This window comes from Cavia porcellus, unplaced genomic scaffold (genome assembly GCF_034190915.1).
Source record: "Cavia porcellus strain 051 isolate PalLab524CR breed Dunkin Hartley unplaced genomic scaffold, mCavPor4.1 scaffold_20, whole genome shotgun sequence".
Lineage (NCBI taxonomy): Eukaryota > Metazoa > Chordata > Mammalia > Rodentia > Caviidae > Cavia > Cavia porcellus.
The window spans coordinates 36,581,517-36,608,737 of NW_026947503.1; the positions used below are offsets into that span (position 1 = coordinate 36,581,517).

General features: G+C 47.6%; 1 protein-coding gene across 2 annotated transcripts in view; it reads left to right on the forward strand.

The window, feature by feature from the left end:
• Positions 1-27,221, forward strand: part of Loxhd1 (lipoxygenase homology PLAT domains 1) — a 165,234-nt gene that overhangs the window by 110,982 nt on the left and 27,031 nt on the right. The window contains exons 26-36 of one of the 2 annotated variants that reach the window (XM_063231735.1): positions 4,268-4,449; positions 8,209-8,325; positions 9,012-9,174; positions 12,228-12,382; positions 16,095-16,304; positions 16,426-16,561; positions 18,325-18,533; positions 19,384-19,569; positions 22,039-22,166; positions 23,591-23,708; positions 25,450-25,624. In XM_063231735.1, the coding sequence (XP_063087805.1) occupies positions 4,268-4,449; positions 8,209-8,325; positions 9,012-9,174; positions 12,228-12,382; positions 16,095-16,304; positions 16,426-16,561; positions 18,325-18,533; positions 19,384-19,569; positions 22,039-22,166; positions 23,591-23,708; positions 25,450-25,624 (1,779 nt within the window). The remainder of the gene's footprint in view (positions 1-4,267; positions 4,450-8,208; positions 8,326-9,011; positions 9,175-12,227; positions 12,383-16,094; positions 16,305-16,425; positions 16,562-18,324; positions 18,534-19,383; positions 19,570-22,038; positions 22,167-23,590; positions 23,709-25,449; positions 25,625-27,221) is intronic. The other variant, XM_003474065.4, reaches the window with a different exon arrangement.

Below are 27,221 nucleotides of genomic sequence, written 5' to 3' on the forward strand. Positions count from 1 at the left end.
TCACCAAATTTCCTAAGCTTGGGGTGGCAGGTAAGGAAAGGAATGGGGAGTGGTGGGCATAGCCCTGAAGCCAGGGAAAGAAAATGCAGTATTTATCCCAAACCCTACTCCAAAATATCTACAGATAGCATGTAGACAGCCTTATCTCTGTAGGGTTCAGTTTCCTCACTTGAAAAAGAGAGATAATAATGCAGTGTGGTGCAATGTCAGAAAAGAACGATTTAGCTGGGTAAGATGGTGCACACTTGTAATCCCAGAACTCTGGGAGGCTAAAGCAAAAAGATGCAAATTCAACCCCCCCCCCCGGGCAACTTAGCAAGATCCTTTCTCAAAATTTAAAAAATGTAAAAGGGCTGAGGATGTAACTCAGTGTGAAAGCTCTGGATTCAATTTCCAGTACAGGATAAAAAGAAAAGGTCTAACTGAGGAATCTTGATAGACCTCATTACCAGTCCTTACTCCAGGCATTAAAAATTCCACTCAGATTGCTGTTGGGTGGATGGAGAACTCAAAAAGAAGATAACTGTAATTTCATGTATTGGATAAAGGAGAGGAGCAAGATGAATAATTTGGTTAAGTGTGGATACTTGCCCTTTACTGGTGTCATTTGAATATATATATATAAAACATTTATAAATATGTAAATGCTTCTTAGGAAATAGGAATCAAACTTACATCAACCAAAATGTAAAAATGTACCTGAATTTGCCAGGGATTTAGCTCAGTGGCATAAACGCCTGCCTGGCAAGTGTGAGGTCATGAGTTCGATCCCTGGTACCAAAAAAAAAAAATCTGAATTTGTTTAAATCTGAACTCAGCACATATAATCTTTCTAGCTAAATTATGAACAATTAAAATATTTTCCCTTAGTAACTCATATTCTAGCAATATAAATCAATAATTAAAGTGGACATTAACAGATCATCAAAATACTTTATGGTCCAAGTCTAAAATAAAGTGACAGTTCCCTAGGTGAAGTCACTGGCCTAGCATATACAAAGCAATTTTTTTTTACTTTTTTAAAAAGAAAATAAAACAAAACAGAACAAAGCAGATCAGAAAAATGCAAGTGACACAGGATTTCAAAGCAAGACAACAAGAATCAACAGTGGCTACCATAATGTCTCTTGTTTTCTTCAAAATAGTTGTCTGTTTCTTCACATACAATGAATTCAAGCAAAACAAAACAAAATAGTATAAAACTGATCAAAACTACAAAGCAAATCTTGAACCTATCTCCTGCCTCCAAGAGCCGGCTCAGGATAGATTCAGGATGAACAAGGTCACACAGGGATCGAGTGGCATGCTGGAAGGCAGAAATAAGTATCTGTCTCCCTTTGTGTCCCACAACAGGCCTTACTCTGTAACTCACCAAGAGTTTAAGCTTGTATGGCTTGACTTTGCATCTATAGTCACCTCTCAGTGTCCCTGGCTCTGGAAAGGTTCCAGGACTCCCAGGGATACACTGTCCGCAGGTTCCTTGTACGAAACAGCATAACAAAGCCTACACACATCATTAAATCATCTCTATGTAGCTTATAAACCTATGTACATGCTATGTAAACAGTTGTTATATTTTTTCTGGAATGATGACCAAAAAAGTCTATACATGATTAATCAGACATAATTTTTTGAATATTTTTGGTATATGCTTGGTTGAATCCATGAAGACAGAAGGCTGATTGTGTTCAGTTCTAACCTAATATTAAAGCTATCCTTTTGGCCCTTATCTTAGACTCTCAGTTGCTAAAAATAAAAAGCAAGGAGTGAGGAAAAAAGGGAGACAGGGTGAGGAGAAACTGTTCAGGAAACACATGACTTTCAGTCTGAAGATCTGAGATGCAGCCTAAACATGTAGCTCTCTCCAGAGAGCAGAGGAGAGAGGTGGGAGCAGAGAGGTTCTGCTGTTCAGAACCTAATTCTAGAGAAAGTCTCACGGGTGTTGTAGGAAACCAGGGCGCTTTGGTCCCAGGAAACAGTGCCAGATATTCCAGTCAGGGGACTAGAAAGCATCTGGAAGCTAGGCTGTCCAATAACATGGAACCAGAAAGAGTAGACTGAGAGCTGCTCATTGGCTGAGCGCTGCTGCAAGCACACAGGATTCACCAGTGTATCTGGAAAGGATCATCAGGATGGTCTTTAATTGCATGTGCAGGAGGACGTGGGGCACTGCAGATGGCTCTGAATGTCACAGTTCTGCCATTTCCAAGCTGATAGGGACCTTCTGCTGCAATATGGTCTGAAGGGCCATACTAGGAAAGATGGTTCAGAACAGCTGGCAGGAGAGGAGAAAGCCTAAGAGGGAAAAGCACCCCCATACACCCAGAGCAGCTCCTCACCTTTAAAACGCTGTTTCTTTCTGAACATTCCAAACACATGTATTTACAGGAATCCTGCAGGTAAACAAACTGGAACCATGATTTAGTTAAACCTCTTTGCTTTACAGGTTAAAAAAAAAAATGGAGACCCAAGGACACACAGCTACCACTGGCAAAAGCAGGACTAGAAATCAGGAGCCAACTCCGGGCCCAGGGCAGGAGCAAAGAGGGCACAGGGTGGGCCGTTTCAACTCAGAAATGCCCAAGGCATTCATTGGTGCAGTCTCAAGAAAGTTAAATCCTGTCACCAATGTGTCCCTCAGGCCTTGCAGCCTTGGGCTGGGGAGCAACCTTTAGGGAAGAGTGGCCCACTGCAAAGGGCACCTCTGCTATTGCTCAAGGGCCTGGCGGGGCTGAGACTTCTGTATCTCAGCTGCCTGGATGTTGGGACCTTTTCAGGTGAGGGACACCCTCTGTGGGACACGCCTCCCTGTGGCTTGTGGTTGGCAGTAGTACTTCTTTCCAGTTTCCTCTAGAGGTAGACTAACGAGCTCTGAGATCAGACAGGTTGGGTTCAAGTTCACATTCCATTAAATGATCTTGGGCAAGTTACTTCTCTCTGTGCCTTGGTTTTCTCATAGAATAAAATGGGTATAAGAATGCCTGCTTCAGGGGCTCATAGCAAGGGTGAAAAAAGATAAAGACCACAGGATGCTGAGTGTAGAATCTGGCATGTAGTGCTCAGCAAGTGATAGCTTTTACGACTACAAGTATTGTCACTGCAGTGCTATAGGGGAAATACTCCTAATGATAGACAAAAAGCAAATTCCTCATCTAGAAAAGGGTGGGCTCACCAAAGAGGAGGAAGCTCCCAATGTGACTCCTTTTAATGGTCAAGGTCACAGACTAGGGGAGACTTCCTTGAACTATTCCTCTGAAGCTTCATTGCCTTCTTACGTCCTTGTATGCCTTCTTCCTGCCAGAATAAGTCACACACACACACACACACACACACACACACACACGCATGCATGCATGCATGCACGTATATGTAATAAACAAAAGTTTACCCTGATCCCTTCTGAGGTACACTGATACTTCCCTTCTTACCTCACAATCTGCTAATGAATCTCAATCAGTAGTTGGCAACATGTTGTTTTAGACAACTGTTTTCAAACCCCCCAGTAGGCAAATAGGAGTGGTTTGCAGCTCCGTAGCTCCTCAAGAGTTCCTGAAGGAAAAGATCCCCAGATCACACTTGGGGGAACTTGATGGCCTCTCTGTGTGCTGGTGCCAATAGCATAGACGGGTCACCTCTTTTAAGGACAGACAGTCCTGGAGTGGGGGTCCTGAGCAAACTGCTGCATCCCTCACCTCCTCCTGCCCCCTCCCCTGAAGGAGCCTCTTTAAAATGACAGGGCCTGAATGAAGGCCAGACATGCATGGATGGGCTGGGAAGGGCAAACCAAGTGAGGGACTGGGATCAGGGTGGAGAGAGGACAAAGGCTTTTACCACTACATATCTTACTGGTGAGCTTCCCCTGAAACCTAACGCTTCTGGTTAACTAATGTCCAGCCAAGCACCACTTTGACAACACTCTACAAACAATGGAATCGAAGACCCATAAGTAACTTACCCAGGTAACAATGATAATCTAGGGCCAGATCAAGCTTGAATTTGTCAAATTCTAAATCCTGTGCCTTAAGCCAGTCTATTGTACCAGCACTGTGCCATGGGAAGGTTGTTGTCTGAGGGATTAGGGGTTTTCAATGGGCATTAAGCATGATAGGATCCCATCTGTAGTGGCCTAGGAAGGTTCAAGTTCATAGGCAGCAGTGTACCAGGGGAAGGGTCTGGGCAGATGTGCTGGTAAAGAACTTGATCTCACTTGGGTTTGTCTTCTGTTTCTTCATCCCCTCTGACCTTGACTTCTGGCTGCCCTCCTCAGTTGTGCCTTATGAGATCATCCTCTACACAAGTGATGTCTTTGCTGCCGGAACAGATGCCAACATCTTCATTGTCATCTATGGCTGTGACGCCGTGTGCACTCGGGAGAAGTTCCTGTGCACCAACAAGAGGGAGCAGAAGCTGTTCTTTGAAAGAAAATCTGCCTCCCGCTTCATTGTAGAGGTAGCTGGCCCCGCAGGCTGCCCTGGAGGGGAGGGTCAGACAGAAGGGAGAGCAGCCTTACCTCAAGGGCAAGGCTTCATCCCTTCATCCCTGATGGGCCACTGTTACTGGAAGATGAGCTACTCATCCAACTCTCCAGGCCTTAGTACTAACACCCACCCTAGAAGATGGTAAAGCTTGCCTGTGCCTTCAGAAATGGTGTCAAGGTCAAAGGCAATGACAATTGAACAGGTCTTGGGCAAGTGAAAGGAATAATGTCTATAGGGGACTCTTCAGTTGTTCCACCACAAACACATGCACACAGGTGGAATGAGGCTTCTAGTGTAGCTGGTTTGGGGGTCCTGGGGCAGCCGGGATTCTCATCACCAGTGATCACGGGGTGCTCAGCTTTAAAGTCACAGGCAAACAATCTGATACAGAAGGATGTTCTGTATGTTCCAAGTCTGGACAGTGGAGATAGGAAAGTCAGCTTTTTTGTGCGTCACTGTGACAAAATAGCTTGGAAAGTAAACTTAGAGGAAGAAAATTTTATTTGGGCTCACAGGTTCAGAGGTTTCAGCCGGTCAGCAGGCTCCATCGTTGCTGGGTCTATGGGGAGGCAGAAACATCATGGCAGAAGAGTGTGACAGAGGAAAGCTTCTTACCTCTTGGCAGCCAGGAAGGGTGGGGACAGAGAGATGGAGGATAGAAAGGAGGGGAGAGAGCGGGAGAGAGGGAAAGAGGAAGACTGTGAGAGCTGAGCCAGAGAAAACGAGGTAGGGATTAGATAAAGTCCTCAAGACCATACTCAGTGAATTAATCCATTAGATCCAATAACTGCCAAAAAGCCCCATCAGCAGCCATATCTTCAACACAGTGAGCCTTTGTGGGGGACAAACTGGATGCCAGCATCTAAGGGGCTTTATTGTTTGGTGTTACGCTGTGAATGTAAGTACCTATATCTCGAAACCATATTCCTCTCCATTCAATGCGTATGGCACCTGTATGATTCCCTGCTGTGTGCTAATGTGGACAGGAGACACCGGAGGAGGAAACATGCAAGGGACTGCATGGCAAGGGACTTGCAATGTAGTTGGAGATCCCAGATTTCCACACAGTTAGTGAGAGTCTGATGATCATCATCGTCACTGACCCTCTAGATCAGAAGACACTATCCTAAGGGTTTATCTATGACTCCACGCTGTAACCATCCCTGCATAAAGAGAGCAAACTGAGACCTAGAAAGTTTAGTGGCCTAAAGCCATATAGCCAGGACATACAGAAGCAGGATCTCAATCTGTGGGGACTGCCTCTAGAATACATGCTCTTAGCCACTGCAGAATACTAGCAGGTGGATTGAGACTACCGTAGGTGTTTAGAGAGGCAGAAGACTCACTGCATTGCTGGATTTGAGCTCAGCATGTGTGGCACAAACAGAACAAAGAGGAAAGGCATTTTTGGTGACAGGAGCAATATGTCCTGTAGCTAAGAGGAGGACATAAATCCAGCATGTGACTTGAGGTTTGGCCAGGGGACACAGGGGAGCATGATGTGACTTGGGGATGGATATGAAGTGGCACTGGAAGAAGAGCCAGGAGCCTTAAGAGCTGGGACTGTCAGGTACTAGGGACCTGTGGAGACATCCCCCTTGTTTTCTGGTAGGAAACAAAGTCCAGTGCATGTCTCCATCCTTGTCCAGTCACTGTCCCCTGTGCCCCTGCCCCTTTCTCACCTCCTGTAGGAGCAGTCAACACTGTGGGAAAGTGTTTTGCCTTTGTTCTGTCTTTTATCAGGGAGAATTCAAGGCTGATTCACTCATCCACGGAGCTGACATCTCCTCAGCTGAGAATGGTGTTTGTGGTTTTAGATGCAGACATAACCTCAAGGAGTTGTCCCACACATGGCCCTGTCTCGAACTGAATAAGATACCTATCTCAACATTTTAGAGATGGAGAGGTTAAGTCCTGGTGCCTGGTCTAAAGTCATACAGCCAGGGCTCGAATGGGAAGGGTGAGGGCAGGGCAAGGGAGACAGACTTGCCAAGCACTGCTGATAGGAAAGGGGCAGGGCCAGGGCTGGAGGAAGCCAGAGGCAGCTCCTGGAGGAAGCCAGAGGCAGCTCCTGTTCATTCAGAGGTTGCTTGTGTCTGTGATATAAAGGCTTTGCACTTGGTGAATGACTCAATCAATCACTCAGACACTTCTTTCTTGGTGAGCTCTCCATTCACACCAGAGCTGATGATGCCACTTCTTTGTGACATCTGAGATCTTGATAGAGCAGGATGTGTGACCACCTCCACAGAGAGGCTGCCAGGGAACTCAAGTCTGCAAATACCCCTCCCCCTCCCCCCAACTGTGACACTAACCTTGTGATACGAATTCTTAGGCCAGCCATGAGCCAGGGCATCTTAGTATTATTGTATCTCCCTGCTCTTCTTTTTCCTTTGCCCTATTTCTCATCTATTTCTTATCCTGTTATTGAGCCAGGTCTTCTTACAGATGAATACGAGTGTGGGTCATAAAACATCATCTCCAAGGAGAAGAGGAGATCCAAGAGGCTCCTAGGAGTGCTTGAGTCGAGAATGATGGGGTTTTGGAAGGCAGCTTGGCCCAGAGAGCATCTGGCATGTGCCAGATAAGCAGATGGCCTTGTCTTGTGTCTGACCACTCACTGCCTCTTTAGAGAGCCTGCAAGGGTCAGGGAATCCATGCTTCCTGACTAAGCCCTTCATCCTATCCCTGTCAGCTCCAGGCAGCAGAGAAATGATCAGACTCTCGGTACCTCAGCTCAGGAACTCACCAACGCTCACACGTGATCTTTTGACATGCCATTGTGGGTAAGGTTCATCATCATATTACGAGGCAGAGTTGTCTGGCTGACTTTATTATTACCACCTTGCAGATTAGAAAATACTCATTCTTTTGACTTTTTGGCCCATACTTGTGGAGTACTTATGTCACAGGCATCATTCTAGGCTTTGGGGACAACTTGGTGAGCACCATAGTGTCTGCCTTTGAGGCTCTTCTTAGTGGAGGAGAAAATGGGCAAGATACAGTGATGGAGGGGACTACAGGTGTCATATGAATCAATGTAAACTTAGCACTATGGTGTCACGAGGAGCAACACCATGTCACAAGATCTTTTGGGAAAAGATCTGACTTTCTCTGGGAAATCCAAAGGGCTTTCCCGAGGAAATAAGACTTGATCCATGATCTCTGACCTGAGCTATGTGATTGGACAGGAACTGAATTAGGTAAAAAGAAGAAAAAGGAGGAGTCAGCAGAATATGAGCAAAGATCTAGTAGTAGGAAAATGTCAAATTTAAGGGACTAGAATTTGTAAAAGCCCAGAAACCGAATGGCAGAAATTTGAAGGGATCTTTGAGGGGTGTGACAGCTTGAATGAGGTCAGCTTGGCAAGGCAGGAGTACAGGAAAAATGAGAATTTCTCTTCTGATACCCAATTTAGTACCCAAACTAAGCAACTGGTAGAAAATGGGGCTGGAATCCACCCTGAAGAGAAGATGACCTCCCAGAGAAGGGCACTGAACTGAACGCTTGCATCAAGACTGACTATAAATGGGGAGCAGGAAAGAGACATGTGAGCATGGAACATTCAGAGAAGAGGGAATGGGGAATGGCCTGGTGCAGTGTTGCAGAAGTGTTCAGAGAAAGTGACCCCTGGAATTCAAGGGGACTTGAAGGAAGTGCCCTGGGGAGGGAGGCAGATTGCTACTGAGGCCTGTTTGCTAATCTCTGGTATCTTTTCTCTTTTCCAAAGTTAGAAGATGTGGGAGAAATCATTGAAAAAATTCGGATTGGCCATGATAATACGGGCATAAATCCTGGGTGGCACTGCTCCCACGTGGACATCCGCAGGCTCCTCCCAGACAAAGATGTGAGTTTCTGTCCAGTCTGTTCTGATGTATTCCAGGCAGATCCCTTGCTGGCTGCTTCAGCATTATAAAGTTGAGATAAAATCTGCTGAGAGCAATTCACCCAATTCACTCACATATGCGGACTAGCTCACATCCAAAGTGGAATCTTCTATGACCTGGTTTAGTAGCCAAGGAGGACAGGCTAGGCACCCTGTCTCTGCTCCCCCCACCAAGCACATACTATTAGTGAGTGACCAACTTGTCCTTCCTGCCACTCAAGGCCAACTAACAGAAGAAAACCTACCCTGAACAACTTGGAAAACATTTTGAATCCACAAAATTCTAAATTTTGAAAAACCTCTCAGTCACAACTGTGGATATGAATGACTTAGGAGCAATTCAAAAGTACAGAGCCTTCCCTATCTAGCCACTGGTGATGAGTCCCTGAAGTGGGTCTCAGATATCTACGTGTAAGAGAACTTTGGAAGCTCAGCCTTCAAGAGACAACTCCTGTTATAGTTGTGAAAGCCTTAAAGTAAAATTGGACCCACTAAATTGGGTCAGAAACTCTCCCTTGCAGTTTTTCCACTCTCTGTGGATGCCCATAACCCTAAACTTGGTCCTGATGGGTATTAGCATACTGAGAAAATGCTGAAGGTGGCAGTTTCCATATCAAGAGTTAACTTCCTTTCCCCCCACACGCCAGGGTACAGAGACCTTGACTTTCCCATGTGATCGATGGCTTGCCACTTCTGAGGATGACAAGAAGACCATTCGAGAACTGGTCCCTTACGACATCTTCACTGAGAAATACATGAAAGATGGGTCCTTACGGCAAGTCTACAAAGAAGTGGAGGAGCCTCTAGACAGTAAGTGTAGGAGGTCGCTGTCATTCTCCTAAGCAGCTCCAGAACTGTGGTCCTCCTGATAGAGCATCTGCCCCATGCCAGCCTGAGTCTTCTTACTTGAGAAGAGGATCAATGGTCATCTATCCTGTAGACAGGACAAAGGATAGCAGAGGTTACATAGTTGCCCAGTGTCATACAACTAGCACACAGCAGAGCTCATCTGCAGAGTCTGGCTGCTTCATTCCAAAGGTTGTGCTCAAATCCCTTCTTAGTCTGCCACCATGATAATGCATCCTGGGGCTGTCCGATGCCTGAATTATCTTATTCCTGATTTTCTTCCTGCTCCGCTTATTTGGGTTGGTGTGTTGACTTGGTCTTTGCTGTTCTTACTGGATCCAATTAAGTATGAATTAAGAAACATCCTGGTGCTAAATGATAAATCTCTGTGCTTTTCCCCAGTACCACAAAGAAGCAAAAGAAAGGAAGGGAGGGAACTTAGGAGGGAGAGACAGTGGGGAAGAAAGATAAAGATAGAAAGAGGCCTCCTGGGTTGACAAGTAATTGCAGCCGTGGTGTATTTAGGTGCAGCCTCAGAGTGTCCAGGTCATGGACTTATTGTCACCTTTGTCCCTTGTCCCTTCTTCATGGACGTGCTTTGTTTTCTGAGGAATTTGCACTGACCTGACCACTCACTTCTGTTATCACCTCCTTTGCTTTTGGTGATACCATCATATATTGATACTCTGCCTCTCTCTCTAAATAGCCCATTAAATACTAGTTTCCTTTCTTGGGCCAGAGTTGTTCTTTAAGGTCATTCCACAGCCTTCTCCTCTCTCTACCATTGTGTGTGTGTGTGTGTGTGTGTGTGTGTGTGTGTGTGTACCTTTTTCCTGTAGCACATGGACATAGTCATACCTCTGTTTTGATGGCTGATGACATTCTCCATGTCAAACCCTGTATTATTCACCTACCATTCAACTCTGGATAAACTTCAGTTATTTCAAAAATCAGCTCACATGCAAAAGCTAGACATTTTACCACTGATAATATACAAAAGACTCCTCTAGGCCTCTTCAGCAATGTGTCTAACTAGACCCGAGGAGCTCCAAGAGTTTGGAAATCCAACTTGTATTTGTGGTGCCACCTTTTTGGAAAAACTGGATTAAACCCAAGATTCCAGTAAAACCCAATATTCCCATACGGAGCAAAGGGAGTAGATCTTTCTGTCTGCTAAACTGATGAGACAGTCAAAAGACAAAAGACAAACACTGTTTCTTTTTCTTTTTTTTTTGCCACTGGAAGTAACAGCCATAGTTCCTGCTCTACTTTAATCTGAGCTGCCACTCAGGGCAGCAAGTGTGCCCTGGTACTGAGGGGGCTTCTCCTGACCCTTATCCCATCTCCATGTTTTATGTACTATTAAATCAGGAGGAGGACTCTCTTTTCTACTTGGACCCCAGGGGATGCCCTGGAAAGCTGTCCCAGAGGTGCATTTGGGCAGCTCTGTGTGAATCTCACCCTACACAACCTACTCTGAGCTTGGTGGTGTTTCTAAGGAAACATCCTTCCACCAAGGAGCTGTGTTGCTTGGCTGGGACTGGGAGGGAGGAGGATCCAGAAATAGCTGGATGCTGCACAACCACATTGCACAGCACCCAGAGCCTGAATCAGTCTTCCTAATCCCCTAAGGGCTGGTGGGGGAAAGCAGTGGGGGAGTAGGCAGGCAGTTTAGTCATAGCCCCTGGGTACAATGCATCCCACTTTGGGACCCAGACTCCTAGGAAGGTATCTGAACGGGCCTACCCACCTGTGATGATTTTACATGGGGAACATGTAGAGTCAGGAAGAGGAGGGAGAGTAAGGAAGGAGGACAGCCGACTGTTGTGTCTGAGCTGTGACAAGATTCCTAATGTTACCTCGTGTTGGTGTGAGCTGGCAGACTCGGGTAATGTTGGCTCCTTTAAAGAACAAAGAGATTTCATTTGTCAGTGCAGCACATAAAATGCTGCTGGGTTCTGCACTGAGCTAGGGGGGCAGGGGTGGAGGCAGACAGCAGTAACCCCTGTTTCCTGCTCCTGTTGGGAGACACATCTGAGCACCGAGGAGCTTCAGAGAGAAGTCTATGGGGCAGGCAGGTGGGTTGGGAAGTTTGGAAAGACGGTAAGGGTGCAGAAGGGGTAGAGCTCTGGTTGAACACACCAATTTCTGGGGCTGAGATCCAGACAAGGTGGAAATCACTGTGAGGTGATAGAAGTAGAGGTCTGAAGTCCAGGAAGGGCCTGGGTTGAAGATGCTAATGCAGAAATTCAAGGAAGACAATGCCAGGCTGTGCAAATGAGAGCCTGGGGATCCCATATAACTTGGTATCTCCAGGGTACAGGAGATAAAGAATCTATGAAACAATTCAAGAAGGAGGAATAAGGAGGGCAGGATGCTGTGAAATTCAAGCAAAAAGAAAGGAACAGTAAGAACCATGCCATAGACATGAGTGTGTCCGTAAGTGGGCACCCATGAGCAGGTCCAGCACTTTGCTCTCTGCAGCTGACTTAGAAGTGGCGGTGAGTCTATTTGCAAGGGCTGGTGACGAAACCCAGCTCTGCCACAGTAGGGAGAGGATCCCCTTCCCTAGGCTCTATAAACATCCTGAGTCATGGGAGTGGGCTCACTTTTGTCCAGGCTCCCATTCCTCCCTGTGCTCTCCTGCCACACAGTTCCAACGTGGCTGCCAACACTCAGTTATCGTTTCTCTAGGAGGCAGGAAACACCATTGAAGGGATCGTCACTGTTTTAAAGGAGCCTCTTTTCTGATACTAAGGCCTTCTTCAAGCTTTAAGTCACCCACTGAAGCTTGGCAGCTATCTCCCTTCTGGGACTCTGTGGGTGAGGGCACGCTGATCCAGACCATGGGGGAGTCTACACAGAATGTAGCCAAACATGTTTCAGTGAGCAAATGACAGGAAGGTCCTGCCTCCTCCAGATCCAGACAGAGCTCCAGAGCTCCTAAAAACCCAGTTCCAGACCTTAACTGCCGTCATCATTTTTCCCCCTGTCTGTCTCTCCAACTTCCTGTCCAGTTGTGCTGTACTCGGTGCAGATTTTCACAGGGAATGTTCCTGGGGCAGGCACGGATGCCAAGGTCTACATCACCATCTACGGGGACCTGGGGGACACTGGAGAGCGGTACCTTGGCAAATCCGAAAACCGCACCAACAAGTTCGAGAGAGGCACGGTAGGTGGTGCACTGAGTGTACTCCCCTTTCCACCCCACTCCAGTTACCTGTTTCTCCTTGATCCCAAGATGTCCAGCGTCTTTTCACGGTGTCATGCATCCTTACTGGTCTTTTGAACTTGCCCCCCACTCTCAGTTGATTCACCCACCCTGGGTCCTACAGATGGGCTGGGGGGCCAAGGAGGGCCTGGCTCCAGGTTGTTGGCTACATGTGGATGGCTCATCCTCATCACCAAACCCAGCATCACAGTGGTGGTGATGGTTGGGGGACAGGGGTCCCTGCATGTGGAGATGAAGCCTGTGGAGAACCTGTGCTAACAGAAGCTGCACCTGGGGGTCTGGAAGTGTAATGCTGCCATCTGCTCCTTGTCTGATTCAACTTCTTTGGCCTCAGTTTTCTTATCTGTAAAGAGTTAGATGCAAATCAGCTAAACTGTGATGGTCAGAGCCTTGAGCAGCATTGATGCCCTTGGGAACATGGGGACAAGGGGAGTGTTGAGAGGACAGATAGGCTCCCCATGACCACATAGGTAGAAGCATTTTGACCTGGCCTCTTTGGTGGGGTGCCATATAGATCCTCTGTTAAGCAACAGCCACCATAATTATAAAGAGGCTTGAAAACCACATGACCAGAAGTCGGTATCTGTCTTAGTTACTTTTCTGTTGTTCTGTTGTATCCGTTGTTACTGATACAAAATACCCAACACCGAAATTAAGGAAGAAAAGGTTTATTTAGTTCATAGTTTGTAGAGGTTTCAGTCCATCATTGGCTGGCTCCAAGGCAGTGTCTTGGCACTGCAACTGTTCATGGTGGCCAGAGGCAGCAAAGTAAGCAAGAGAGCTTAGTAGCATCTTTTTGCCTCATATAATGCATGCAGGCTACCCGCCATAGGGCAGGTGTAGCACTCACACCCTTAATCCTAATAAAAACTATGCCAAGTCAATCAGTGGACTGATTTACTACTAGTCACATGCTCTTAATCCCCACATCACATGCTAAGTTCAGCCATGTGTGAAAAACCCTATGACTCCCTGAGGCTTTGTGGAAACATCTAGGTATAAACCATGACAGTTCTTCAAACTCTGAGATCCAGCAATGTTACAAGAAGGAAGAGTTCTGTCCAGAAGGGCCCAAAGGTGGGCATTGCCAAGCTTCCTTTCCCACCTACACAGCCTCCCTCTCCCTACCATAGACCCTCTTCCCATTCCTCTTCCGGCTTATCCTTTCACTTGACCCACAGTCTCTCTTCTTTCTCCCCTTCCATCTAAATCTGTCTAAACCCCCCACAGACCAGGCATTCTCCATGGACATCAAATTTGGCTCCTATCACAAACTGTGGTCTTGTCTGTGACCATGTCTATGGGAACTTCATGTCACTCAATAGTTATTCATCAAGAATGTCCTTAAGCCTGACCCTCAGCCAGGCATGAGCCCCAGAGTTGAGGCACTTGATATTGGTGGGGAGGAAATTAACTCTAAGACAAGAAAAATGATGTCATCTGCATGGATGTGCAGTTGCCATAGACTCCGTGAGTGAGGCCTCAGGAGGGAGCCCAAGCCCTGGTCACCAGGTCCCTGGAAGACAGGCCCCAGAACTCCGTTCATTTGTTCTGTGACCCAGACAGAAGCTATTTACCTGTAACTTCAGCTTTCTACTTTTGAAGTGGGAATAGTCACGTGATTGCTAATTAGCTCTAAAGACTGAAAAACAGAACACAATGGAGCAGTGCTTTGTTACAGGGAAAAAAATAATTTAAAAGTCATCCCAACCCCTCACAGAGACATGACTGTTCACTACCCATGTACAATAGTTAGAAGATCCATCTTCTTTCCATTGTGGAAAAATGGAAAAATCAAAGAGATCAAGTAGATTTGTGTGGTGTCCCTGACTCTACAAGAGTCGTGTCATTCAAGTATCCAGACCCCGGAGCCTGATCACCTAAGTTCAAGTTCTGGTTTAATACTAGCTGCGTGATCTTGGGCAAGTTGTTTTACATCTCTGTCTCAGTTTCCTCAACCATAAAACAGAGCTAATTTTGAGTCATGTGAAAGTCAGCCGAATTAAAACATGTGAGGTACCAGAACCATGCCTGGCACACAGTTATATCACCTGTCCCCTTCTTGCATTGTGTATTCACACATTGTAAAACAGAAATGTGTGGTGCATAGCTGATAGGTGGATTTTTTGTTCATGGCTATATTTACAGAGGCTGGCAGAAAATAAGTAATAAATACGTGTTGAGGCAATATATAAATGAAAGTATAAATGAAGGAGATGTAGTCTGTTATCTCCTAGTCAGATTCAGGCGCTTTCTCTCTCTCTCTCTCTTTCTCTCTCTCTCTTTCTGTTGTTGCATCACAAGAAATTTTTGCTTGTTGTTCCCATCACTCTCTACCTTTCATCTGGTTTTAGTGCTCCATTAGGAGAGCTGGAGATACAGCTGGCTCAGGAACTACTTTTGTGACTTCAAGTTGACTACCAAGCATCTCAAAGCTTCGTTTCTCCAATTACTTGCTCTGCAATCCAAGAGTCATCCTTGACACCCCACTCCCTGTCAGCACCCTCTCCCCACCCTCACCCAAACACCTGTCCTGGAGATTCTCTCCTCTCAGCATCTCAGATCACCTGAGCCAGCCCTCGCATTCAGCGTTTCCGCTCTGGCCTTGCTTAGTGAACTGACCTGGTTTCCCTCCTCCAGCCCTCAAGAGCCAGTTCATCCTCTAGCTTCCTCATTAACCCATGCAAAACAGATGGAGGTTCCCTTTGCATCAGTCCTTCAAGGGTTCTAAGGGTCACAGACTCCGCCTGAGTTCTTCACAGGATTTGTAAATATCTTCTTGATCCCCACTGCTCAGCCTGCTTGTGACGTCCCCTACAGAGCACTGGGCCCAGTTTCCAAAATTTCTATGCTTTCTCCTGTCTCCACACCTTTCTTAGAATTTTCTCTGCTTACTTGTGCATGTGCCCAGAGAAAGCAGATGATGTTACTCTCTGCTTCCATTTTTTTTCCATGAAGGTTATCATAGCATTAAGCACTTCTTCCACTTGCCTTTAGCACTTGGTGGGATGCTTTGGGAATCTTTCAGTGGCAGGATATTCACATGTAGATGGAACCATCTCTTCTTTGAGCTCTCACATGCATCTATTCTGCAGGAAAGGCTGTGCTCAGGTTATTTAGTTGTTCCAAAAGTGGTCAACCCCAGGTAGCTTCCAGTTTCCAACTGTAAATGTTGTTGTGCAATAAACATCTCCATGCACTATAAAAGTCTTTGACAGATGGAAAGAAGTGTAATTTCTGAATGTGCCATTTTCACTCTAATGAACCCGTTCAATTGCTAGTACCTCAAGTTAACAGGACTGTGCCAAATGCTCCTCCTCTGTGTCTGCCACAGCCTTGTGATCCCACCCCCACTCACATAGCTCATCAGAGTTCATCTTCCAGATGCCTAAAGGATCATCCCAAGAGGAATTTGGATGAAGGAAGTTTTAGATGCATGAATAGACTGTAAAATGGGCTCATTATGAAAGCGAGGTCATGAATTCAGACGTTAAACAATTGTCCTATGAATTTGGGCCTGGAAAATTCCCCAGCAAGGAAGATCTGTCCAGCCTAATATTGGAGGGGGATAGGATATTCTGAAAAGACGGGGTTAGGGTTAGGATTAAAGTAAGTGCTGCCTCACCAAAATCTCCATATCTGGGCTCTGCAGGCCGACACCTTCATAATCGAGGCTGCTGACCTGGGTGTCATCTACAAAATCAAGCTCCGCCATGACAACACCAAGTGGTGTGCAGACTGGTATGTGGAGAAGGTGGAGATCTGGAATGACACCAATGAGGACGAGTTCCTATTCCTGTGCGGGCGCTGGCTGTCCCTGAAGAAAGAGGATGGGCGGTTGGAGAGACTCTTTTATGAGAAGGTACAGAGAGAGATGCTCAGGACCTTGGCTCAGCCATGGTCTGTCACCATCTTTATAGGGGAACCCATGGGTCAAAAAGTGCTGGAACTCTAAAGAGCCAGAATCATGCTTTTCTGGACAGGAGTACACTGGGGACCGCAGTAGCAATTGCAGCAGCCCCGCTGACTTCTGGGAAATTGCTCTGAGCTCCAAGATGGCTGACGTGGACATTGCCACAGTGACAGGGCCTATGGTCGACTATGTTCAGGATGGCCCAGGTAAGCTGAGCCACAAAGGCTTTCTAAAGGAAGAGCAGACAAAAGGAAATGGTTTTAAGCTATTTTAGAACAGGCCAACCATTAGTCTCATCATCATTGATAACGCAGATCTACTACTCTGTGATTTACTAAGTCATCATATGTATTGACTATTTTGATCCCCACATCCGCCCTATGAGGTGAAAAGGCAGAGAAAGAGAGCCTCCATTATTAGATAGAGAAGCAAAGGCTAAAGATTTAGTGATGCTGTCCTTAACCCACTGATTTTTTCACCAGGAAGGTATCTTGCAAACTCTGCCTTTGGCTTCAGTTTATTTTTCCTTCAAAAAACAGTATTATAATTCTCCTGCAAGTTCACCAAGCAGATTTCTGAGATAAGGCAGTTCTATATTTGTCTATTGAACGTTTCAATGCCTTGCCTTCTATTCAGTTCTCTTAAGCATAACAGTGTGGCAACCACAATATTGCTCTCCAGGAGACCATGTGGTGGGTTGTGGGGTCAGGCAGAGAGCCAATCTATTTATGCTTCACCTTGTCACTCTGTAAATAAATGACAGGACCACAAAAAGTTTTTGTCCTTAATTAAGCACCGTGATCAGAAAGGCCAGTAGCATTCTCTTTGCAAAGATAGAAAAAGGCCATGTATAGGTACAGAAAGTGCTGCATATAATTCCAGCCAGGAGGGGACAATTGGGAAACTTTCCAAAGAGATGCACATTGCATAACTGAAAACCACTACACCAGGGCAGAATCTCCCAGCCTACTGAGGAGGATAAGACAGGGGAAGGGTTTCCAATTCCTACCAATTAATTACTGCAAATGACAGAGGTCTGGAGTCTAGTGGCCTAAACAAATTCAGAGTTGTTCCTTTTCTCTTACATAACAGTAAAAGATAGACCATCTGCGACTAATAGAGCAGCTCTACTGAAGTCAGGATTCTGCTTTCCTTCAGCCTAGTCACTCTAGCAAGCTTATAAATAGATAGCTTCCATCCTAAATGTCTGTTATTCCAAGATGACAGTTGGAGCTCCAGCCATCACATTCATATCTCAAGCAAAATGAATGGAGAGGGATGGGGTAAAAGAGTACTCTTTCCAGGAGAATCAGGCCCTTTTAAAAAAGACTTCCCAGAAGCCCACTCAACAACATCTACTCATATATTATAATCATCCCTCGCTATGAGAAGCATAAATACTGAGTAAATAGCTAAAAATCTGTGCCACACCACCTGGGCAAGCTTTTATTCTATCTCATTTGATTGCATTTGGAAAGAGATACCTACTAGACTTTCATCTACCATGTTACAGATATGATACAGTTTTGTTATTCTTCCTCCAATTCCTATTTTCTCTGAGACCTTGCTGTTGCTTTTTCCCTGAGATCTCATTTTCAATGACTATACTAAGGTTTGCAGGCATACAACTCCTGAACTTAGGGAGAGGGAATTGCTCTTACCCTTCCTCACCAGGTATACTAAGTTCAAGTAAGACAGCCAGTCAGAGAGCTTTTAGAAGCTTGGCACTCCACGTAAATGACCAGGACATCTTGCATGGTCTTCACATGAGGAGTGATGGCACTCCCTCACTCCTGGAAAGTAGATGCCACAGTGCATGCCACAGTCTGGGAAGTCTCATCTCTTGTGGTCTCTGAGCAGAGGGCTGAGGTTAGCACCCTCCAGGACTCATTTCCAAGTCCACAACCCACAGGGCAGCACCCTTGTCCAGCTTGCCATTTATGAGGCTGGACCCCACGATCCCTTGCAGTTATTCCCTACTATGTGTCGGTCACCACCGGGAAGCACAAGGACGCGGCCACCGACAGCCGGGCCTACGTCATCCTGATTGGGGAGGAGGATGAGCACAGCAACCGCATCTGGCTGGACTACCCCCAGGGGAAGAGGGGCTTTGCCTGCGGCTCCGTGGAGGAGTTCTACGTTGGAGGCTTGGACGTGGGTGTCATCAAGAAAATAGAGGTGCTGGTCTTTGGGGCCCTGTGACGGTGACTGACCACAGGAAAGGAAGGAAATGGCCACTATGTGGTTTGGGAAGTGGAGGACAATGACCTGGAGCTCCTCAGAGCAGGCAGTAGAGGAAGATCTCCAGGTCTCCACCATCAATGAGCTGGGCAATCTTGGGTCAGTCGCCTGCCCCTCTGCATCCCCATTTCCTGCCCACTCAATGGGGCTACTCTATGTATTGGCTCGCTATTGTTGTGTAAGATTCTCACCAACTTAGTAAGTCAAAGAAACATGAGTGCATGATTGTTCATGGGTCAGAGTCCAGATGTAAGTTAGCTGTGTCCACTTCTCAAACGTTTACTGGGATGAAAGCCAACTGCATCAGTGCTGTGTTCTCGTCAGGCTTGGAATCTCCTCTCCTAAGCCCACTGGTCATTGGCCAAATTCATTGTCTAGGGCTTATAGGATAGAAGCCTTCATTCCCAGAGGCTGCTTGCCATTTCCTCCCATGTAGTTGTCCATTTCCAAAACCTACTGATGTGTTTGTTCAAAGCTGATAAGGAAGGATTTCTTCAGCTCCAAATTTCTCTGGCTTCTTTCATCTCTGACATCCAGATCCTCTTTTAAAGGGCTCAGCTAATTAATCTTACGTCTACCTTAAGCCATCTTTTGATTACTTCCAATAATTGGCCTAGAGACCTTAATTAGGTCTTAAAAACTCTCCCCTTCATGGGAGGGTCTTCACCTAGTGAGTGCCTGACACACTGTAGGAAATACTGAGGATGGGGATGAGGTGCCCGACAAGGAGGGGACGCTTTCTTCCCAGTCATGCTCATATCCTCATGAAGCTGGTGTTCCCTTCCAGCTGGGCCATGATGGGGCCTCCCCTGAGAGCTGCTGGCTGGTGGAGGAGCTGTGTCTGGCGGTGCCAACCCAGGGCACCAAGTACACGGTGCGCTGCAACTGCTGGCTTGCCAAGGACCGAGGCGATGGTGTCACCTCCCGAGTCTTTGACCTTTTGGATGCCTTGGTGGTGAACATTGGGGTGAAGGTATGGGGGACTGAGTGTACACTGCTAGCAGGATCCCAGCAGGGACATAAGAAGGAGGGAGGCAGGAGAAGCAGCAGCCTGATATATGCTAGCCAGGCTCACTTTGTTTGGAGTCAGGTAACTTTACTTCCTTTTGGTCTGCTGCTGTGTGACCCTGGAAAACTCACCTGGCCCCTCTGGGCCTTGCTATTGTCCACTACTACATGGAACTAGTACTTCCCTTCATAGCCTATCCTGTGTCCGATCTTGGTGAGTACTAATGAACGTGAACTGTCCAGGGAAAGCTTCAGACAGTGACGGATCCACAAGACCATGCATGGTCATGGTCTTCCCAGGTTACTCCACCCACCACAGCAAAGGAATAGGAATCAGGGCACTGGGGATACTCTGAGCCTGCAGATCTCATAACTCAGTGAGTGTGTCTACATAAGACCTTCTTGGGAAGGCAGGAGTTCTGAGCAGCGTGCTCCACATCTAACTGGCCCTGGGAAAGGCTGCATGAGCTCACAGGTGAGGGCCAGGCAGGAAGCAGGATGGCAGGATGTCTAGAGGCCACGGGCCATCCATCATATGACCTTGCAGGCTTCTCTTTCTCTCTCACAAATTGTGAAGTCAACAGATGGCCCAGCTCTTACCTGTCTCTGAAGCCAAACCAGTAGTTTAGTGCCTCAAAAGCCAGACCTGCCTGAGTGGGAGCAGCAGGAGAGGCTATGTTGTCCTGGACACTAAAATCCCCTTGGGCAGAGCATGGCTGCTGCCCTCACCCCCCTCTCACTGGACAGACAACCTCCCTCCCCCAGACACCTCCATCTGTGGTCAGACTGTGGTGTGGGAGGGCACACTGCTCATCACAGCCTCTGACCCACTTCCCAGCCTGTCTGCCACCCCCTGCTCACAACACACCCTACCCAGGGCAAAAACCCACCCCACGCTCCTGCTATTCCCGGAATAAAAGAAGGCAGGTGTGTCACTATACAAAGCACCACGGGGTCCTGTGGACTGGCCCTCTCCCCACCACTCCTGATGGCAGGCTTCTGTCTCTTTTTGGAAACTCACCAACTACATAAAAAGGGATATGCCTGTGTAAAGGAGAGAGAGGCGGACACGGGAAACACAGGGGCTGGGGGTCACCACTCAGCCACTAAAGCATTCATTTTAATACTCTATTTTTATGTCTGTCTGAATAAGATCAAAAAGTGTCAGGCTCTGTCTGTGTTCCCAGGAGCCCCTTCTGCCCATCACAAGTGCCCTTGGTGGGCAGCCAGGGGGTTTTCTGGTGGCAGCTGGCCTGTGGGTCCACCTGCACAAGGCCATTCTGATCTTGAGACATCACAATGGAGACTCCAGAAGGCACTCAGGCAAAGGCACAACCACTCTGATAACTACCCTGGGTTCCAAGATCTACACTTTCTGGGCAGAGGGAACCAGATGCTCACCTAGCCAAGACAGAACATGGCAGCCAGTGGAGGAAGGGAAGGGCCAGTGATAGTTCCAGAAGATAGAGCAGTCTTTCCTCCTTTCCTGAACTTGTAGACTTAATAAACAGTCCATGACCACCTAATGAGAAGAGCAGAGTAAAGATCCAGGGCCAGAGAACACTCCAGAGTGTGATCCAGGTGATGTTTCCTGTCACGAGGCCTTGTTCAGAGAAGACACCCCCTCCCTGGGAAGGCAGCTGTCCTTACAGACAAAGGGAGCTCAGTTCTTTGGAGTCAATCTTAAGCAAAGGAGCAAAATCACAATCTAAATTTTAAAATTAGGTGAATATACAATGGTTCCACCTTCCAGGTGGGCTGAAATAGGATTCTCTTAAATGTTACTTCCACCCCCGCAGCCTTCCTTGCTCACAGAAGGCACGGTGTGCACTGGCTGAGGCAGGACGCAGAAACACCTGAACCACTCTGCCTCTTCAAGCCTTGCGCGTAGCACACCAAGCCCCCGGCGCCATCACGAACTATCTGAAGCTCTGTCAGCTCTGCCAGGATGAGCCTCTGTTTCCCACAGGGGATGCAGAGGCTGGAGAGGGGGACACTTACCCAAGGTCAAAGGCTGGGAGGGGACAGAGCTCAGATTCAAATGGAGCGCTGGCATCTGCTCCCCCAAACCACTGTCCTGCCACGGTGCCCTGCTAACATGGAGGGACTGACAGAATCGGTTCACACCGACTAAGAGCTCCAGTGGCGCAATCATCTTACTGGACGTACTTACACATCACGGACTTGGCCGCGCTCCCGCTGCACAGCGCCCTCTGCTGGAACTGGACTCCTCTCCAGCGCTGGGCTGGGCACAGGGTAGCCTGAGAGGGACAGTCTTGGCCCCTGCTCTCCAGCCGGGCACACTGGCTGGGGGAGGGCCTTTTTCAGAGCCGGGAGGTTTGGAGAGTATACCTTCTTTCTCTGGGGAGGAAGGGGCCTGTTGGGTCACTTGGTTGGGAGGCTTAAGCTCGAGGCCATGTCCTTCTTGTGGCAGGTGCTTTATGAAATGACAGTGTGGACAGGTGATGTGGTCGGCGGGGGCACTGACTCCAACATCTTTATGACCCTCTATGGCATCAACGGGAGTACAGAAGAGGTGCAGCTGGACAAAAAGAAGGCCAGGTACCCGGAGAAAGCCCCACCCACACCGTCCTCCCATCCAACCCTCTGAGCCCTGTCCACGCTGCCTTCAGCCACGCTGGTTCTGTCACACATGGGGGGACCTTCCCATCACCACTCATCCTGTCTCAATACCCTTCTTTTTCAAAACTCAGCCCAAACCTAGTCCTCTAGGAGGCCCTCCTCAGTCACCACAGTCCATAGCGATTCCATTCGGCCCTCTTTCATCCAGTCAAGCAAAGGTGTTCACCGTAAGGTCTGCAGATTGGATGCCGATGTTGCACCGTTGGTGATTTCTTGTTAATTGTGCCGTGGTAATGTTATATGCTGACATTAGGGGAAGTTGGGCGAAAGATAACACAGAAGTCTTTTTTGTAACTTTTTGGGTGCAAAATGATTGTAAAATCAAAAGTGATCAATTCTCAAAACATTAAAGAACAATTGAACACCTAGTATAGGCCAAGCACTGGCTCAGATGGTGGAGAAGGAGTAGGGCCAGAAAGGCAAGGGCCCCGGACTCATGTGACTTTCCAGCTAAGGAAAGCAACACACCTTGTTCTTCCCCCAGCCCAGGGAGGCTGTTGTCACTCCTCTTCCAAGGTGAGAAACTGGAGCACAGCAAGGTGATATTCCAGTGCCATAGCCAGTCATCACGCTGGTGGTCCGCAGCCCTAAGCTTTGGGCTCTCTTAAACGGTAATTAGAAATGACAGTAAGGTGAACCTCCTAGAATATTAACTGTCTGTCCCTGTCATTGGCTCCCCACTGTAGACAGTTGTACTTGGATAACAACACAAACCCTGGATAAAGCATCTCGGCAATGATGAAGTCATCCTGCAGGAAATAATAATAGCAGCAAATGCAACATCACCTTCTATTTGCTACCATTCTACAGCTGTCAGCATTACCTAAGCTGAGGCTGCTGTGTTCCAGTTACACAGACTGCACACAGAAAAATATAAATGATACCTTCTGAGTTGCACAGTGTACACCCTGCGGCACCATTCATGATGGCCCTGTTACTCAGAGTGTCACTTAAAGCTTTTCAAGTATGAAACTCTCTTTTGTCTCTAGACCTGATTTTACATCCATTTGGTCTCCAAGACAGCTTTGTTGAATTGCAGAGTTAGGGTCAGTGTCCCCAGACTATCGGTGAGGAAACTCACTTCCAGAAAGGCTGCAGCTGTTCAAGAATAAGAATGAGATCAGAACCCAGAAGTGGCAGCTCTTAGCTTGGGGCCATTTCTACCAGCTACACCCACTGAACCCAGTCCTCTGGGAACTTATTTGAGTGCAAGAGCCAGGCTGTTGGGAAGTTGCTGGGAGCAGACTAGGGCTGTGTAAAGGCCTCATCATCTCTCCTTACTCTACATCTGGCTCTGGACATGCCCAGCTTCCCCTCTTTATGCTCTTGATCCTGGTCCCCAGGTTCGAGCGGGAACAGAATGACACCTTCATCATGGAGATCCTGGACATTGCTCCCTTCACCAAGATGCGAATCCGCATCGATGGCCTGGGCAGCCGGCCTGAGTGGTTCCTGGAGAGGGTGAGTGTCCAGACACACCTCCCTCTCCTACCTGCGCTGCTGGATTATCAGTAGCCCTGGTACTTTAACAAGAAGCCCTCTGAGGAGGGCTGTTCCCTGAACCTCACGCTGATCCAACTTGCCCTTGGCATTAATTCATCAGAGAAAGGAGTCTGTGTTCAGTGAGAGTGGAATCGACTGCTGGAGCCTGTGCCTTGAGTGTCAGTGTAAACTGGACACCCTGGAGTCGGGAGTCCTGTGGAGGGCTTCCTCTGGGATGGAGGCTGAGAAAAGAGCAGTGAGAACTGGGTCATAGTGAAGTTGTCACAGTGGGTGGGAAGACAGGTGGCCTTCTAGACCCCCAGATAGGAGGCTTCCTGCACTCCCACAGGTCAGTGGCTGCTTCTTTCCGTCTTTGTCCTCTGCCACAGGAGGAGCCCAAGGCTGGCCCCAGCAGCTCAGTTAGGATCCCAGTCCTTAGACTCTCGCTACTAAGAACTCCACCACAGAAGCCTGGGGGTTCTCGGTCCCATCTCCACTCACCCCTCCCTGGCACAGTGTGCCACTGATTCAGTTTCCTCCAAGGGAAGCGGGCCTCTGCTCCTTCTTGGGATCTACATTTTGCAGTTTGCTTGCCTTCCTTAGCCTCACGGGGCCTCAGGCTCTAGGCTACCCACAGTGGGGCATTAACCTTCACTGCCCTGGGACAGAGATGAGGGGTTTCCAAATCCTGGCCAACCATAGTGTGTTTTGATGGCAACTAACATGATACTGTGATACACTGTGTTTTCTATATGTGGCCCAAAGCTGGAGGCCATGAGTGCCAAAAGGAGCCTGACCTGCAGTCCTCCAGTTGCAGCAAGGACAGGGACTAATGACAAGAAATAAAAGTCCTGCAAACACAGCTTCAGTGTCACATGAGCTCTGGGCTCTACAACTTGTGTGGTGCTGGTGAGAGGCTGCTTTCCTTAGACAGTAGAGTCCTGGGGCTGCTATGACAAGAGACTCTAACAGCAGGCTCTTATTTCTGGAGACTGGAAGTCCAAGATCAAGGTGGGGCTCACTCCCTTGGGAAGTGTGAGGAAGGATCTGCTCTAGCCCATGGTGCCTGGGCATCCTTCCCAGGGCACTCTCTTGGGTCTGCATAGAAACACAGGCGAAATTGGATTAGGGCCCACTCCACTGACCTCATCTGAAGTGATTACACCTGTGACAACCGCTTTTAAATAAGGTCACATTCTGGGGGACTGTGGGTTAGGACTCCAGCAGACACAGCTGAGCAGAAAGAAGAACACAGTTCCACCCATAACACAAAGATTTCCACTCTCCTGCTTGGGTCAGTTTCTCATACCTCATCTGCCAGAGTCCATCTGTCCTGTGTCCCCTCTGGCTCTTCCTCTCCTGCTCAGACATTAACAGATTTCTCTTGCACTGACAATACGGTGCCACACTAAGGACAATCTGGCAAATGTCATCAGTTCATTGCTCCCTGGCATTTGTGGCTGACGGTGGCTTGGTTAGTCTGTTTTTCTGTCCGTCACTCAGCAGACACTTCTGATGCACCATAACAGGCATGTTTCAGAGACATTGTCACTTCCTGCACCCTCCAAGTGGAGGAATCACCATGGGGCTTTTCAACCCTGAAATCTGGGTCATAGAACTCCCCTCAGGTCTGGGACCTTGGGTCCCTGGGGTTCAGAAGGGACTGCATTCAGGGCCATATGGGAAAAGGAAACTCATTCCTGCACGGGTCCCTCCCCAGATCCTGCTGAAGAACATGAGCACTGGAGACCTGACCATGTTCTACTACGGAGACTGGCTGTCACAGCGGAAGGGCAAAAAGACACTAGTGTGCGAGATGTGTGCTGTCATTGATGAGGAGGAGATGATGGAGTGGACATCCTATACCGTCACGGTGAAGACCAGCGATGTCCTGGGTGGGTGCCCTACCCTCCCACATCCCACCATTCTTGTCCCCCACCCTCAAATTCCACAGTGTGTCATTTCTGGACAAGATGTCTGGACAATATGTCTCCATCCAGGAACTAAAATGGCTTCTTCTCTGTCTCAGAGAAGTGAGGGAGAATATTTTTAGGGAGCCTGGGCTGCACTTTTAGAAGGGCCTACGAGCTTGACTCAGAGCTCGCTGTCTTTCTGCTGCTTCCAGCCACCCCTTATCTGGGACTGAGCATTTTGGGCCTCCTCAGAGTCCCTCCTACACCCAGGTGCTGGGCAGCCATCTACAGTGTTCCAGCTCTCACCTGGATAGAGTGATAGAGTGTGACTATCACAGAGCCGCACAGTCTGACATCTGGGTGTGAGAAATTCTATGCTGAGTGGCCAGGCTCTGAAATGTGCAAGCCCAGGTCCTACTAGGGAACCCAGAGCAAGACAGAAGTTAGAGCCATGAGAACTTCCTAGCGGTGATGCCAAAGCCAAGTCCAGAAAGACAGACAGAAGCCACTTACACAGATGGAACACTCAGAGGAAAGGCTTCCAAGAAAATCCAGGAAGAAAAAATGAAAGGGCAGTGTCAAAGACACTTTTGTGTAGCCACCAAGGCAATGCCTCCTACCCACCTTCCTTTATGCCAAGCCTGCTCTCTAAGAGCCATCTCTGGAAGTCTGACCAACAAATGATTAGTGAAAGATTACCTTGTTGGCCATGGCAGTTTATGATTTTAATAGAAGCATTTAACCAAAGAAATGAAGGGCTCACATTAGATTATCAGGCATAAATTTTGGGTCAGTAAATCCAGTAAAATGTTTTCATCTCCTCCCTTCTTCCCTTTCTCCTTACAACAGAGCCTTTATTCTTTTTGTTAAAGGTTCTAAGTCCACATGTTTTCATGTTCCTCTATCCTTTTTTTTTTTTTTTTTTTTGAAACAAGGTCTCTCTATGCAGTTCAGGCTGGCCTTAAGCTCACTTGTAGCCCTGGCTGGTCTTGAACTCACAATGATCCTCCTGTCTCATCCTCCCGAGTGCTGTGACTACAGGCGTGAGCCACCACACCCGGTAACCCCCTCTATCCTTCTTGCACGGTGTGCTTTCAGAAGACAATCGCTAAATTCACTGATGACATCAGGTGTGTGTCAGACGAGCCTCACAGGGCGCCTCTTCCAAAGACATTTGCATTTATTTATTTAGTGGTACTGGGGATTGAACCTAAGGTGTTTGCACTGAGCTACATCCTCAGCCCTTTTTCAAAATTTTGAGACAGGGTTTTGCTAAGTCACTAATCTACCAAGGCTGGGCAAGATTCACTGTCCTCCCGCCTCATCATCCTGAGTAGCTGGGATTACAGGCATGCACCACCACACTGGCCTAACATTTACTTTGTAGCTGGAGACTTTACATCCTTTATTTTTCTTAATCAAATGATATGATACTCTAGGGAAGAGTGTCAATCAGGGGGACTCAAAGGAGTACAGACCTTTATGCTTTTTCCTGAACCCAGTTCATACAGAGGAAGCCTGTGTGTTTAACTGTAAAAGCCAAGCTGTGTGACATACCTTTTCCCTCTGAAATAAATGC